This window comes from Anabrus simplex, chromosome 1 (assembly GCF_040414725.1).
Source record: "Anabrus simplex isolate iqAnaSimp1 chromosome 1, ASM4041472v1, whole genome shotgun sequence".
Lineage (NCBI taxonomy): Eukaryota > Metazoa > Arthropoda > Insecta > Orthoptera > Tettigoniidae > Anabrus > Anabrus simplex.
In genome coordinates, this window is record NC_090265.1 from 598,251,986 (window position 1) to 598,268,004 (window position 16,019).

Below are 16,019 nucleotides of genomic sequence, written 5' to 3' on the forward strand. Positions count from 1 at the left end.
AAACACCAGATTTGTGAAGGATGAAGGCAGCATAATATTAACAAAGCCAGAAGAAATAAGAAATAGATGGAGAGTATTTTCAGAAGTTGCTGAACATGTGACAAGGTAACATAATCTCTCCTTGGAAGATGTATTCAAAACCCTTCATTGGAATAATAAAGAAATAAAAATCAACGGGTTATGTTTGAACCATCTGCGTTTTAATAATAATAATGTTATTGGCTTTACGTCCCACTAACTACTTTTTCGGTTTTCGGGGACGCCGAGGTGCCGGAATTTAATCCTGCAGGAGTTCTTTTACGTGCCAGTAAATCTACCGACACAAGGCTGACATATTTGAGCACCTTCAAATACCACCGGACTGAGCCAGGATCGAACCTGCCAAGTTGGGGTCAGAAGGCCAGCGCCTCAACCATCGGAGCCACTCAGTCCGCCCACCTGCATTTTGCTGATGACATTGTGCTCATAAGTGAAAATCTAGATGAGCTAGAAAGCATGATCCAAGATTTTATTAAAAACTGCCTCTGCTAAGATTGGTTTGGAAATGAACATTAATAAAGCGAAAATACTAAGCCCAGACAGTCAACCACTTAAAATAGGAAACCAATATATAGAAGCTGTTGATGAGTACATCTATCTTGAACACAAGATAAAACTTGGAAAAGACAACCAACGTGCAGAAATTCCTCGCAGAATAAGTATGAGTTCGATAGCATTCCAAAAACTAAGATTCATTCTGACCAACAAGGATGTTCCAATTAACCTGAAGACCAAGGTTTATAATACGTGCGTGCTGCCAGTTACTACTTACGGTCTGGAAACGATGACTATGATGAAGGAAAGTGCTCGCAAGCTTCAGTGAACACAACAAGCCATGGAGCAACAGACGCTAGGGATCAGCCTTAGGGATAAGATCCGTTCAGAGGACATCAGGAGAAGAACGAATGTAACAGACATCCTAGAGAGAGTAGCAAGACTAAAACGGCAATGAGTAGGACACGTAGCTCGACAAGACTACAACAGGTGGACCTCTAGGATTGTTCACTGGAGACCATGGGAACACAAGAGAGGCATTGGAGGACCCCAGAAAAGATGGTTCGATGACATAAAGCTGCTGGCTGGAATACGCTGGTTCCAAGTGGCTCAAGACTGAAGATGATGGAAGCATATGGAAGAGGCCTATATCCAGCAGTGGATTGAAATAGGCTAGAAAAGAAAGAAGGAAAAAAAAGAAGCTGAACATGAGAACTAATGACAGTCATTCAACGGACCACCAGGAAAGGCAATTAGTAGATGAAGAAATGGATAAAGGAATTACAATGAATGAAATTGAAATGGCAGTAAGAAAGATGAAGAATGGAAAAACTGCTGGAACAGATGAAATTTCAGTGGAGGCAGCTGGAGCTGTAGGCCTGCAGTGGACATACCGAGTTCTCAGGATTGTCTGGGAGAAAAAGAAGACCCTGAGGATTGGCAAAAGAGCAATAATCATAACAATTTTCAAGAAAGGCGATAAGAAAGTATTGAAGAACTACAGGGAAATTACTCTGATATCCCATGTTGCTAAGATAATGGAGAGGACATCAATCAATCAATACTAATCTGCATTTAGGGCAGTCACCTAGGTGGCAGATTCCCTATCTGTTGTTTTCCTAGCCTTTTCTTAAACGATTTGAAAGAAATTGGAAATTTATTGAACATCTCCCTTGGTAAGTTATTCCAATCCCTAACTCCCCTTCCTATAAATGAATATTTGCCCCAGTTTGTCCTCTTGAATTCCAACTTTATCTTCATATTGTGATCTTTCCTACTTTTAAAGACGCCACTCAAACTTATTCGTCTACTAATGTCATTCCACGCCATCTCTCTGCTGACAGCTTGGAACATACCACTTATAATACCAATATAATGGTCCGTTATTGGACATTATAAATTTTCCAGCTAACTCATTCTTGGTTGCCTGCGTTTCGCCCTCGTGTGCTAAGTTAGGCTCGTCAGTTGGGACTTAGCACACCACCCAAGACGCAAGGCTAGTGCATACCGTGGAGGCCACTGCATAGGCTATTTGAAGCCACCAGCAGTGCCAATGCACTATGAGAGCTATGTCTCATTTCCAAAAATAGATGCCTGCCTGGCCATCAAATAACGTAGATGTTGATTCCCATAGGGAACCTAAAATATTTGTCCTGAATGAGTAAATTTATAATACCAATATAATGGTCCGTTATTGGACATTATAAATTTTCCAGCTAACTCATTCTTGGTTGCCTGCGTTTCGCCCTTGTGTGCTAAGTTAGGCTCGTCAGTTGGGACTTAGCACACCACCCAAGACGCAAGGCTAGTGCATACCGTGGAGGCCACTGCATAGGTTATTTGAAGCCACCAGCAGTGCCAATGCACTATGAGAGCTATGTCTCATTTCCAAAAATAGATGCCTGCCTGGCCATCAAATAACGTAGATGTTGATTCCCATAGGGAACCTAAAATATTTGTCCTGAATGAGTAAATTTATAATACCAATATAATGGTCCGTTATTGGACATTATAAATTTTCCAGCTAACTCATTCTTGGTTGCCTGCGTTTCGCCCTCGTGTGCTAAGTTAGGCTCATCAGTTGGGACTTAGCACACCACCCAAGACGCAAGGCTAGTGCATACCGTGGAGGCCACTGCATAGGCTATTTGAAGCCACCAGCAGTGCCAATGCACTATGAGAGCTATGTCTCGTTTCCAAAAATAGATGCCTGCCTGGCCATCAAATAACGTAGATGTTGATTCCCATAGGGAACCTAAAATATTTGTCCTGAATGAGTAAATTTATAATACCAATATAATGGTCCGTTATTGGACATTATAAATTTTCCAGCTAACTCATTCTTGGTTGCCTGCGTTTCGCCCTCGTGTGCTAAGTTAGGCTCGTCAGTTGGGACTTAGCACACCACCCAAGACGCAAGGCTAGTGCATACCGTGGAGGCCACTGCATAGGCTATTTGAAGCCACCAGCAGTGCCAATGCACTATGAGAGCTATGTCTCATTTCCAAAAATAGATGCCTGCCTGGCCATCAAATAACATAGATGTTGATTCCCATAGGGAACCTAAAATATTTGTCCTGAATGAGTAAATTTATAATACCAATATAATGGTCCGTTATTGGACATTATAAATTTTCCAGCTAACTCATTCTTGGTTGCCTGCGTTTCGCCCTCGTGTGCTAAGTTAGGCTCGTCAGTTGGGACTTAGCACACCACCCAAGACGCAAGGCTAGTGCATACCGTGGAGGCCACTGCATAGGCTATTTGAAACCACCAGCAGTGCCAATGCACTATGAGAGCTATGTCTCATTTCCAAAAATAGATGCCTGCCTGGCCATCAAATAACGTAGATGTTGATTCCCATAGGGAACCTAAAAGAAATAGATGGAGAGTATTTTCAGAAGTTGCTGAACATGCGACAAGGTAACATAATCTCTCCTTGGAAGATGTATTCAAAACCCTTCATTGGAATAATTGCCACCAGCAGTGCCAATGCACTATGAGAGCTATGTCTCATTTCCAAAAATAGATGCCTGCCTGGCCATCAAATAACGTAGATGTTGATTCCCATAGGGAACCTAAAATATTTGTCCTGAATGAGTAAATTTATAATACCAATATAAATGGTCCGTTATTGGATATTATAAATTTTCCAGCTAACTCATTCCTAGTTGCCAGTGTTTCGCCCCTGTGTGCTAGGCTGGGCTCATCAGTTGGTACCTAGTACACCTACCAAGACGCATGGCTAGTGCATACCGTGGAGGCCACTGCGTAGATTAATTGTAGCTACCGGCAGTGCCAATGCACTATGACAGACTTTGTCTCATTACCAAAGATTGATGCCGCTCGACTTTCGGGGGAGGAAGATGTCACAGGTGAACAATATAGTGGAAATGGAAAGTGTTTTTGAAAACTTTATTTGTAAAGTATGAGATAATGTTTTAGATATCTGTGGAAACATTTTCAGGAGGCTAGAAGTGTTGCCAGGTGCCTTGGCATGGGCCACCAGTATTTGGAGATCCCTGCATGAGCACCATGTCCAACGAATGGAGTGGCCATTCAGAAGTCCCACCTTAAATCTGAACAAGTCTGGGACCAACTGGAACAATGCATCTGAGCGAAAAATCATTCACCCCAAACACTACAATCCCTTGAAGATTCTTTTTGAAAGAGTGGGGACATCTGCCTCAACTGAATGTGAGGGGTGCAATACTCCTTATTAAGACCCAAAGCCATTTTTGTGTGTGACTAGGGACCCCTTTGTTCATAATATGCTGTGCAATAACATTGTTTATTGAATGTCTGAAGAATGCTTTACAATTCCATTCTTAATTGTTGCAAAGAAGGAGTTTTGTTTTCATTGCAATATCATGTATCATGCATATATATATTTTAAAAAGTGATCAAAATTCTTTTTTTTTTTTTTAAAGCAGTTTATGATAAATGTGTATTACATACAAACATTCATTGGACAGTTCCCTGTCAGTCTCGCACTCACATTTTAGCTAGTGGTCTGTTTATTCCACTGATGCGCCATTTTAAATGTGTCTGTCATGCCGTACTCCACCAAACATGCTCCCTTTTGGCAAACAATCGTGTGCTGCTTTTGTCGATTTGATGGCAAAATTATCATTGTCAATAAATTTAGCATATTTTATTATTATTATTATTATTATTATTATTATTATTATTATTATTATTATTATTATTATTATTCATTCATTCAACTTTGCTAATCGGCCAACTAGGGACCACTTGAGTCGTCCATGTTCACTTTTTCTTTGAAGGTTGTACTGTTTGATTCTTCTTATTTGCCCAGTACTTCTTCATTTGTTCTGATGGCAGTGTTCTTAATTTATCTGAAATCTCTACAGGCCTTCTGTGCATCATTTCAGTTGAAAATTTGTGATTCTTAATGGTTTGGTTTTTTTTTTTGCTTTACGTCGCACCGACATAGATATGTCTTATAGCGACGATGGGATAGGAAAGGCCTAGGAATGGGAAGGAAGCGGCCGTGGCCTTAATTAAGATACAGCCCCAGCATTTGCCTGGTGTGAAAATGGGAAACCACGGAAAACCATCTTCGGGGCTGCCGACAGTGCGGTTCGAACCCACTATCTCCCGATTACTGGATACTGGCCACACTTAAGCGACTGCAGCTATAGAGCTCGGTGATTCTTAATGTTATGATTGTAAAATATGTTCATTTGTTTTGGTAAAATATGTTTATTTGTCTGACTTTGAAAATTGGACTGTGGGAAAAGAAGAACTGGTGGAAAATCGTTTAATACTGTAAACATTTCTTATTTTATTTTCTGTATGTGAAGATATTTAGGGTTATTTAATTACTCTGCTACTTCTCCAAATTTGTTTGGTTAGTATGGAAAAAAAAAAAAAATTCTTATGTAGATAACTGTATTACGAGCATCTGACTGTAAGGTAAAAACTTTTGTGACCGGGTGTAGCCGCACGTGGTTGTACTGGTAAGATGATTCTAGCGATTTCCTGTTGCATCAGAAAAGAAAATTCTGGAAGCATTGTAAAGTATTTGGTAATCACTTTTCTCTGGGCCCTCAATGGTCAAAATAAAACCCCTTCCCATTGGCAAAAGTAGGAAATGCGGGTGCGCTAATTGGTTATTTCTCGATTTCACCACTTCCAGCCACTAGCCACTTGGCCAAAGCCAAGCTTGTTCCCTCTGTCTTTCTTGTTGGACCGGCAAAGGAAGAAGTAGCTTTGTCACATGTGATGGGTCTCCCGGCCCTCCGAGGTAAGCACTATTTAGTTCATGTTTTGGGTTTTTAACATTCAAATGTAGTTTCTTAATTTAAATTTTTCTTTAACCTCCGGTGTTTACCCGGGACTTCTTCCATTCGCCAATTTTAATTTCACATGACTTACTCTTCGCGTCCGACTCGTTGGCTGAATGGTCAGCGTTCTGGCCTTCGGTTCAGAGGGTCCCGGGTTCGATTCCCGGCCGGGTTGGGGATTTTAACCTTAATTGGTTAATTCCAATGGCCCGGGGGCTGGGTGTTTGTGCTGTCCCCAACATTCCTGCAACTCACACACCACACATAACACTATCCTCCACCACAATAACACGCAGTTACCTACAAATGGCAGATGCCGCCCACCCTCATCGGAGGGTCTGCCTTACAAGGGCTGCACTCGGCTAGAAATAGCCACAGGAAATTAAAAAATTAAACTCTTCGCGACTCATTTTGTTTTAGAGGCATTTCCCTTTTCCTTTTAGCTTGATTAATTGTGATGTAATTATATAAAATTTCATTCCTCTTTTCTTTTGTTTTAATTGTGTAAAATTTGTAAATTTGAAGTTCCCTCAGGTTTGCCTCTAGTTGTGCTGTTTTGCCTTAGCATACTCTCGTTCAGGATAAGCTCCTTATTCAGAAGTGTTTTAGAACAGGTTGCTTCCTGCCTTCTAATTATTTCTGTAGGTTATTTTAAACTCACCGCCGTGAAGCTTGTACTCTTGGTATGATGGTTCTCTCTAAATTTGCTGTGTTAACCTTAACTTGCGTCATTGATGACCCCGTTTGTAATGTTATTTTCTAATTGTTATCATTTCAGTAAATACAGTACTTAAAAAGAATCACCGCTAATTTCGTTTTCTCGGCAACACAATACCTTCTCAAGGCTTGGGTAGGGTCCCAACCACTTCCCATCTCCGTACCTTTAGTTGTCATGTACATTTGGCTAATCTGGTAGTTATATTCTGATGTTTTCCTGAACTTGTCGTGCATGAGTGTTTGATTTTATTTGATCTGGTCTGAAAATCATTATTTCTTTATAACATTTATTATTATTATTCTGTTTAAACTTTTAATGCTGTGCGATCCTGGAAGGGTAATGCATTATGTAACCCTTTAACCCTACCAGGCTGCCCACCCAGTGTTACCTGATTTTGGGACGTCCTTTCTCATCCATGATGAAATTTCCACCACCACCTGAAGACTATAAAATTTGATACTCACTCATTCCATACATCATCCTCCTCCAGCCATGGTCCTGCTAGCACCATCTGTCATCATAAACAATCAAATAACTAAACTAAACATTAATTAAGTTGTTTCTTTTTCAGGTATAATTCTGTTGTCATATTTTCTTTTTCAGGTAGTTTATAAATGTATTTATTCCAAAATTAGTTTTGGCAGACTGAAGAACCTAACAGTTATAAATTAACTGAGTCCAAACTGAAAAAAGATAGCTTCAGATTAAAAAAAAAGGGGGGGGGGTCTTTTTCTTCGAATAACGGCGCTTATACTAAAGTCTCTCTTACATTTGGACAACCCTTATATAACTGAAAAGATAAGACATAAAAGCTGAAACAAACATGTTAATAAACACAGAAAACACAGAATGACGTGTTTCATCCATTCAAAGGGACATCTCTGGATTCCTCAAATCACATGAAGAAAAATATCAGCACTTTATAAATGTATACAAACATATACATATATGTGCTTGTGAATAGCTTTTTGATTCAAAGGCCCCAGGGACAATTTGTTGCAGCCATGGTTACTGAATATGGTGGTGTATCCATTGTGCTAGACTGAAATTTTCTTCCCTTTAGCTATTCGAATCTCTTTGTATTCTTTCTTAGGCCATCTTTTTGATTGTAGTAATACTAGATGAAATTTAAATAATCGCTTGGTATCATTTGATTTCAAGTCTGTGAAAGAGATTTCTTTTCTTTTTACCTTCAAATTGGAATGGTACTTAGAGAAGGCAAAAGAGAAGGAAGGTAAAGTATTACTAACTTTTCAAGATGCATTATGAAGAGCATTTGGAAGGGAATTAATACAAGTGAGAGTAAATACATAAATAATTAATGTTATTGATTTTACATCCCACTAACTACTTTTGTGGTTTTCAGAGATGCTATGGTGCCAAAATTTTGTCCCGCAAGAGTTCTTTAATGTGCCAGTAAATCTTCCGACACAAGGCTGACGTATTTAAGCACCTTCAAATATCATCAGACTGAACCAGGATCGAACCTGCCGCGTGGGCTCAGGATGCCAGCGCCTCAACTGTCTGAGCTACTCACCCCGGCTAACACAAGGTTGCCTGGACAGATGAGTCGAGGTACCAGTTGGTACATGTTGATGGCTGGATACGACATGAGACAATGGATCACACTTTCCAGCAGGACACAGGCTGGTGTTATCGTTGTATGGGAACTGTTCATGTAAGATGGATTGGGTCCCTGATACATCTGCCAACATCCCTCACTGGCAAATTTTACAGGAACCTGCTGGCAGGTCATGTTCACCTGTTTGTTTACCTTCATACCCTGCAAGTGACCTGTACTGACAGCAAGACAATGCTCCATCCAATCGCTCCCAAATTGTGGCCAACTGGTTTGAAGAGCACTTCACGGATGTGAAGATACTTGCGTGGCCATTGAGGAGCCCCGATCTGAGTCCCACTGAACACATCTGGGATGCTATTGAGAGGGATGTGCATATCCTGGATCCTGCTTGGACCAGTCTTTGTGGATTATGGGAGGCTGTGCAGCAATCATGAATCAGTATAGTTCCCTTCAATGCTTCCGGTGTCTTGTGGAGTCCATACCACACTGCATCCTGGAGGGGAGGGGCAGGCTGCTGCATGCTACTAGGTATCTCTGATTCAATTGTTGACGAGTGTATTTTCAGATAATAAGACAATCCAAGAAATACTGCGCCCTTATTTATAAAGAATTTGTACACTACCCTGATTTGATGAGAAAAGGACATAAACATGTGGCACATATATCAGAAACCGATGCCAGATTGTCAGTATAAGGCAGTAACAACCTGTCACCTTGGAAACAATTCTAGAAATTCAAAGGCAAGAAAAGCAATCTTTTAATGCAGTGTGAGCAGAATAGGAGTTGCTTGTGTGTGCAATGTTGGCCAAAGCCACGGCTGATAAGCCGGGAATCCTGAGCTTCGTAGAAACTGTGAGTTGGTTATTAGTCTGAGCTGATCAGCTGGTGAAAGTACACATTTACTTTATAGTCTACTAGCTGATGTACCCGTGCTTCGCTACGGAATTCTACATTGTATACAGAATCCTAGATTAGGTAGTGTACACGTTGTGAACAAGATTGTATTAAATTGCATAGCTCTTAACGTTACCCTAGAAACGCGACGGGGAAGTCACCAAATGTCTCTTCTCATATGAAGACTGGGTTAGGAAATTTTCATTGTAACGGTGGGCCCACTTGCCTACTAACAATCACAATCAAGTTGGGGAATTTTCATTATAATTTGCAGGCACTCAATCTCCACCTTTCTTTTTTACACCCTCAGAAAGACTTTCTTAGTAATTAAAAGCAATACGTTCATATGAAATACTCGATCAAATGAAAAACTACACATTTTCTCACTTTTAACGAACAGTACTACAATGCTGATCTAACAGTCCAAAGTTCCAGAACTGGAATGACCAAGCCTCAGACAGCCATGCTCTGTGAAAACTCTTCGTCTTTTTCGGCGGCGGGGGGTCGAATAGTGGAGAGTCCCAGGCCAAAAAACTATGCTCTTTTGCTAATCTGTTTCCTAGGAATACCCGATGAATTGTAAAATCTCAGTTCACTACACTGGCAGCCGGAAGAACTATCTGACTTGGAGGCAAATTCTTCCTCCAAGCCAGAGGAGAAACCTCCTCTTCACTGCTAATTTGGAATAAAATGAATGTAGAATTTAATAAAAGTGAAGAGGAAGAAGAAAGAACTCTTTTCAGGGTTGAATTTTAAATTATTTAGTGAATTGTGGTGCTATAATTTGGAATAGGCCTAAATTGTAATTCTAAACCAGGTCATACTACTACTAAGTGAGCCTTTACCTTAAATGTGCACACTGCTCATTCAAAACAACGCGTCAGAGTAGGGATCGAATAGCTGGAATACTATGATGAACCAGTATGTTCCTACCAGCAGTATCAGAAAATGTATGAACCAGAGGAATGGCATGCTAAAGAAGAAAGTTTTCTAACTCCCCAGCTATTTCCTGCCAGTATTAAGTCAGGCCGTTATACTCGGTACGCAGCAGTCATCCCATCTATCGGAGTTCAGTGGCAGCATAAGAGACAAAGAACATCACAACAAACAGTGGTCAATATAATGTCATTGTTGATCAATTTGAAGAGCTTTCGATATTGTAGGCCTTCACATATAGTTTTCTTCCGACTGTGAAATACCACTCTTGTCATAGTCAGTACAGTAAAACTGAACAAAACAAAATGATCGGAAATTGTATTCTCTTTAACTTTTGTTATGTAGTACTTTTCGATAGGACCAATAAAATAGGAACTTAAAAATTAAATTCCTTCCCCTAAACTACAATTTCATCCAGGGTGGATAAAACCGTTTATAGCTTAGACTGTACTGTAGTTTCTTATTCCCCGACTCTCTATACCAATTTTCATTAAATTCTGTTCACCCAATTTCTCATGCCTGGGTGTTAATATGGACTTAGCAAAAAAAATACAAATTCACAAATATATCTGTTACCATAGCCGATACGGTAAAAATGTATAGGACATAAATGATCGGAAATTCAATTTTATATAACTTTAGTTATGTAATATTTATTGATAAGACCACTAATAATATACCTATTTGAGAATTAAATTTCAGGCCTTCCCCTAAACTACCATTTCACTCAGCATGAACAAAATAATTTATATCCTAGATTGTAGTGGTTCATCCCCCAACTTTATGTACCAATTTTCATTAAATCCTCTTAAGCCGTTTTCTCGTGATGCGTGTACATACATACATACATACATACAGACAGACAGAAATTACGGAAAAGTAAAAAGTGCATTTCCTTGTTACTGTGGACATGTCCGATACAGAAATACCATTCTTTTCAAATCCTGAGCAATGTACAGACAAAACTCTTATTTTATATATATATAGATGTCAAATGAGAAGCTGTTTCCATTGTAGTAAATTTTATTAAGCATATTTTTACCTGGCACAAGTGATTTTTAAAGCAATGAAACTTTCTGTGGAGTGTAACACATTGAGTGGGTAGTATAACTCAACAACATAGCAGCCACTTGGTTGGACAATTCCGAGTAGCTTCACAAGGCCAAAACCCTTCCCATTTGATACAGAATACAGTGTGCTAAGAAAGCTATGGCCAATAAAAGGCCCAAGTATTCTATTCCACAACAAGTGTTTACTCGATTTGTATATGCATTGAAAATCAGCTCATGCTGTCAGGAAATTATTTCAAGAAAAATCCTCCAATGATCAAATTTAAAAACCTACTGCTATTCAGAAATAAGTTCATAAATTTTGGGAAAAATATTTTAAATAAGAAGTGAAAACAACAACGCATAGTGCTCACAGAAGTTATTGATGACATTGGGTATCAGCTGAAAAATCTCTTTTATGTCTTTCTCAGCAATCGAGAATTTCCTACAGTTCTGTATGAACAGTTGCGAAGTTAAAACTGTATAAGTTTTCTGTAGTGATCCTCTATGTAGGATTATATTCTAAGAACAGATTAATAATAATGTGCACAGTAGAGATACTAATTCCAATTTCATTCTGCACTTCATTGCAGAATAACCTGAGAGGGAACATAGATCAGTATTTTTCCAGGAGGACTCTACGATGGCTTGCACAGCCAATGTTTCAATGCAAGCAATTTAGTATTTAAGTGCAATTTGGTGAAAAACGGACTCATGATGCTGTCCGGCTGTGGGTACAGGCTATGGCAGACCTTACTGTGCGCATGGGAAATTTATAATATTTTCACCCTGTATTACCCCCTGTGGGTGGGGGACGCAGATAAAGACAAAGAACACATCCACGGTATCCCCTGCTTGTCGTAAGGGGTGACCAAGGGATGATTGAATTAGAACCATGAATCTACTTGTTATTAGTACCATCACGCAGGGAAAACCATGGGTCGCCTTTACTTGCGAGTAGTACCACTATGTTAGATACACAATAGGTCTGTGATTAGTAGCAATAGTGGGTGGGTCACTACAGGTTTACAGTACCCGTGATTAGTACCACTATATGTGGACCACCACGGGCTTACTTTGTCTGTGATTAGTATTGTTACTCTGCTTTGGTGGATCAGCAGAGGTGAAAGAAGGTGTGGGCTGGAATGGGTCTAACTACAAGTCCGAAAGAAGAATTTAAAAATTTAAATAAAGGTTATATTTTCAACAGACAACAAAAATTTAACAACTTTTCACTAGGTGAAATAACAATGAAAATTCAGGTACGATAGAAGTTTTACAAACAAAGCACAAGTTAAGAGATCTTTACAAATTCTGGGCTTCATGCCCCAAGTTACAATTCCTGAGCCCTCAGCTCACAACCACAAATTACCAAAAGGCAGAAAACCCCTCATTACCTGGAGCACTCGCTCCCCACTTTCAACCTCAAGCCTCCTGGAGGCACTTTTCAAACCCAAGAAAAAGCTGAGCCGCTCTCAATTTTCCAAGCCTATTAAAGGCTTTACCTAGATTTCAGAATCCACTGCCATCAAGGCACAACTTACAAATATAAACAGGGGTATCTCGTACCCAATCTAATGGGCCTTCGTGGAAAAAAAAAACCAAATTAAATAAATGGCCTCAAAATACCAAGATGAATGGAGGCGTGAACTGCACTCCTACATGAAGCTTGTTAAAACCTACGTGGCGCTAGGCCGATAAGCGGGGACTATTCCCATACTATGGAGGTGACACGTAGACAGAATAAATTTAACACATTAAGAAGGAATAGAAGAACGGTTACAAAATGTAGTCGCCTCAAATTCAAGATGAAGGGGGAGCTCGAGAGGGTAAGGCACTCTCTATCCCCGATTTGCGGTTAAAGTTATATGAAGATTTTACAAAGACCGGAAAGATTTTACATGTTTCAATGGCTTGTTTACATATTAAAGGTTTCGGACCTGCCCCGAGGGTTAAACTGCTGAGCTAGCAAGAAATAAAGATGTTAAACGGCCATTACCTTGTTGAAGAACGGCTGCCTGAAGAAAGAGGCGCTTCCCGCCCCCTGCTACATATCCACACACTGAGCTAGATGTTGTTCGAGTGGCCAAGAGCCGTGAAAATCAGCAGTTTTTAAACCCTCGTGGAAGCTTCGAGACCTTTCATGAATAATTAAGACACGCCCACTCAACTTTATTGGGTAGCTAAAAGTTATACATCAACATCGAAGAAGAAAGACACTATTGGTCAAAAATTAATTAAAGAAATTCGGGATTGGCTGAGTTCAAAACTGGTGGAAAGAAAGATTAATATTGCCAACCCAAAAAATGAAAGAACAAAATTTAGTAAAGACAAACTTTCGAATACAAAATTTCTTCAAAAAGTTCCTTCCCTTCACATCAGGGTGCATGATAATAGTTTTTTAGTAGAGACATCTGTCAGAGAAGGTCCACACTTCTTGATCAACCAAAAAAACAAAAACAAATCAAAATACACACAGTGGCATCTTCTGAGGAACTGTTGGATTAATTCAGTTGCTAGAGTTTCTCCGGTAGAAAGTAATTTAAGGCGGAAAATTCAAATGTGCGGCGTATAGGTGTACCAACCAGTACAGACCTCCTCCCCCCCCCAAAGGTCCTTCCAATGGGTGACACAGAAGAATGTTGAATAAAGTTATTTTCCAAAACAAAAGTCCAAGTTTTGTTTAACCCAACTTGAAGAAAATTTTGCTTCCCAGGTGATAGATTTGTTGAAGTACATGGAAGAAACATTAATCGATGAAACAGTCTCTTAATACTGAAGGAGAAAATTTTGAAGAAAGAGAAAAAAAATTTAAGTCTTTTCGTTGATAACTAGTTAGATTCCAGATTTAGAGTGCCTTGTTTGCCGTAGAATGCCAGATACATGTTGCTACTTTTAACGGCAAGACCAGCCACCGCTGCCAAAATCCAGTTGAGGTCGCCCGGACCCCTCAAGTACCCTGAGATACCTCTCTCCCGCACTATGAGAGGAGTAGTCGTGGTGAAGCATTCCGCAGATGCAAGGTTTGTTTACAGTCCAGAGATAAGCTGGCGAATGGTGCGCTGCACATCAGCCTGTGCTGAGAGATAAACTCCGGCGCGCCGTACCCAGGAAGACATCACGGGAGTGGGGTGGGCCCTTACCCCACCACAGTGGGGGTAAGGCGCCACACGGCTGCGCGGCGCTGAAACAGTAAAATCTTGGCGGCAAAATTGTTGTTGGAACGAATGCTTGAGGGTACTATCTTGGTGGTGAGGCAGAGGGGCCAGCAGCGTGGAGACTTTATTTTTTTTTTTTTTTTTTTTTTTTAATGCCACTGGTATGGTTTAGCCGGAGACGGGAGCTTGGTAATGGCCGTTCAGGAAAGGGCAGCAGAATAACCCACGGGTAAGGTCTTACATCAAATATTGATTACAATAACAATGAAACTCTATTGGGGCAGAAGGCCTCTAAAAAAAAAAAAAAAACCCAAAATATAACCTTTACGCCGCTGCAACACATAGGTGGCAAAGTTAACAATGACCCTACAGGGGTTTAATTTGTGATAAATGTACCCTAAAGATCCTCTCAGTGGCTGGATTGCTCACTAACAATGTGACCGGCGTAAGAAAATCTAAAATAATGCACGGCCCATGAAATCTGGGGGCAAGCTTGCCCGCGGGAACAAAGTTCTTGACCATAACTTGGTCTCCTACCTTTAAATTGGTGGGCCTCCGTCCACGATCATATCTTTCCCTAACCTTTTCATGAGAAATTTTAAGGTTGGCCTTAGCCTTCTTCCAAAGATCTCTAATATTATCTGGATCTATTGTCTCAGGTAGAATATCACTAAGAGACCAAAGGTTAGAGAGCGGCGTGTTGGGTACAAACTTAAACATCAAAGAAGCAGGAGTAAACTCATGGGATTCATGAACCGCCGAATTCAAAGCGAAAGCTAACCAATGCAAGGACGTGTCCCACCTGGAATGATCATCATGATGGTAGGTAATAAGAGCCGACCTCAGATTACGATTGACCCGTTCAGCAAGGGATGGTTGAGGATAGTATGCAGAAGTTGTTACATGTGAGATGGATAGATCAAAACAAAATTTACGGAAGAGATTGGAGGTAAAGGCTTTCGCATTATCAGAAACAATATATTGACACGGACCAAAGGAAGCGAATATGGAATTTAAACAAGAAATAGTGGACTGAGCGGTAGCCAGCTTAGTCGGAAATAACCAGGAAAATCTTGTGAAACCACCTACATACACAAGAATGAATTTGTTGGCGTTCCCCTTAGATTGGGGGAAGGGTCCTACGTAGTCGATGTAAAGACGTTCCATGGGGCGCGACGCTTGGTGAGAAGACAATAAACCTAGCTTAGTGGACATGGTAGGTTTACTCAGCCAACAAGTTTTACAAGCTTTTACCATTTCACGAATTTTACCATCCATACCTTTCCAAATGAACATTTCTCGGATCTTTTCTCGAGTTTTGAAGATGCCTAAATGCCCCCCTAATGGGGTCTCATGGTAGTACTTGAACATCGTAGGTACAAGAACAGGTGGAACCACAACTTTAATCTTCTGATCATGCCTCGACAGGCAACATAAAACACCATTCCTCAACACATAAGGGACAAAATGTTCCCCAGAAGAAAGGGTTTCTATGATCGGGGCCAGCGTCGGATCATCACGTTGATATTTTTCAATATCCCTAAACAGCATGGGAGCATCAGTTAGAATGGCATTAACACCAGGTGGTTTGGACTCGGGAAGTGAAGAACTGTCTTCCTGTTCACAGGGCTCTGCATTATTAGCAAACATACGGCTTAATCCATCTGCCACAATATTTTCAGTTCCTCTAATATGCCTAACATCAAATTGGAAGGCAGAAATTCTGATGGCCCAGCGGGCTATGCGACCAGTGCGACGCGGCCTACCTAAGACCCAACTTAAGGCTTGGTTATCTGTCTCCAAGTCGAACTTGACATGTTCCAGATAGAGGCAGAACTT

The 16,019-nt window shown here is 40.4% G+C and overlaps 1 protein-coding gene across 1 annotated transcript in view; it reads left to right on the forward strand.

The window, feature by feature from the left end:
• Positions 1–4,104, forward strand: part of shu (shutdown) — a 166,120-nt gene extending 162,016 nt beyond the window's left edge. Inside the window, exon 9 of the mRNA XM_067135623.2 lies at positions 4,001–4,104. Within this exon, the coding sequence (XP_066991724.2) occupies positions 4,001–4,063 (63 nt within the window). The 3' untranslated portion in view covers positions 4,064–4,104. The remainder of the gene's footprint in view (positions 1–4,000) is intronic.
• Positions 4,105–16,019: the final 11,915 nt, after the last annotated feature.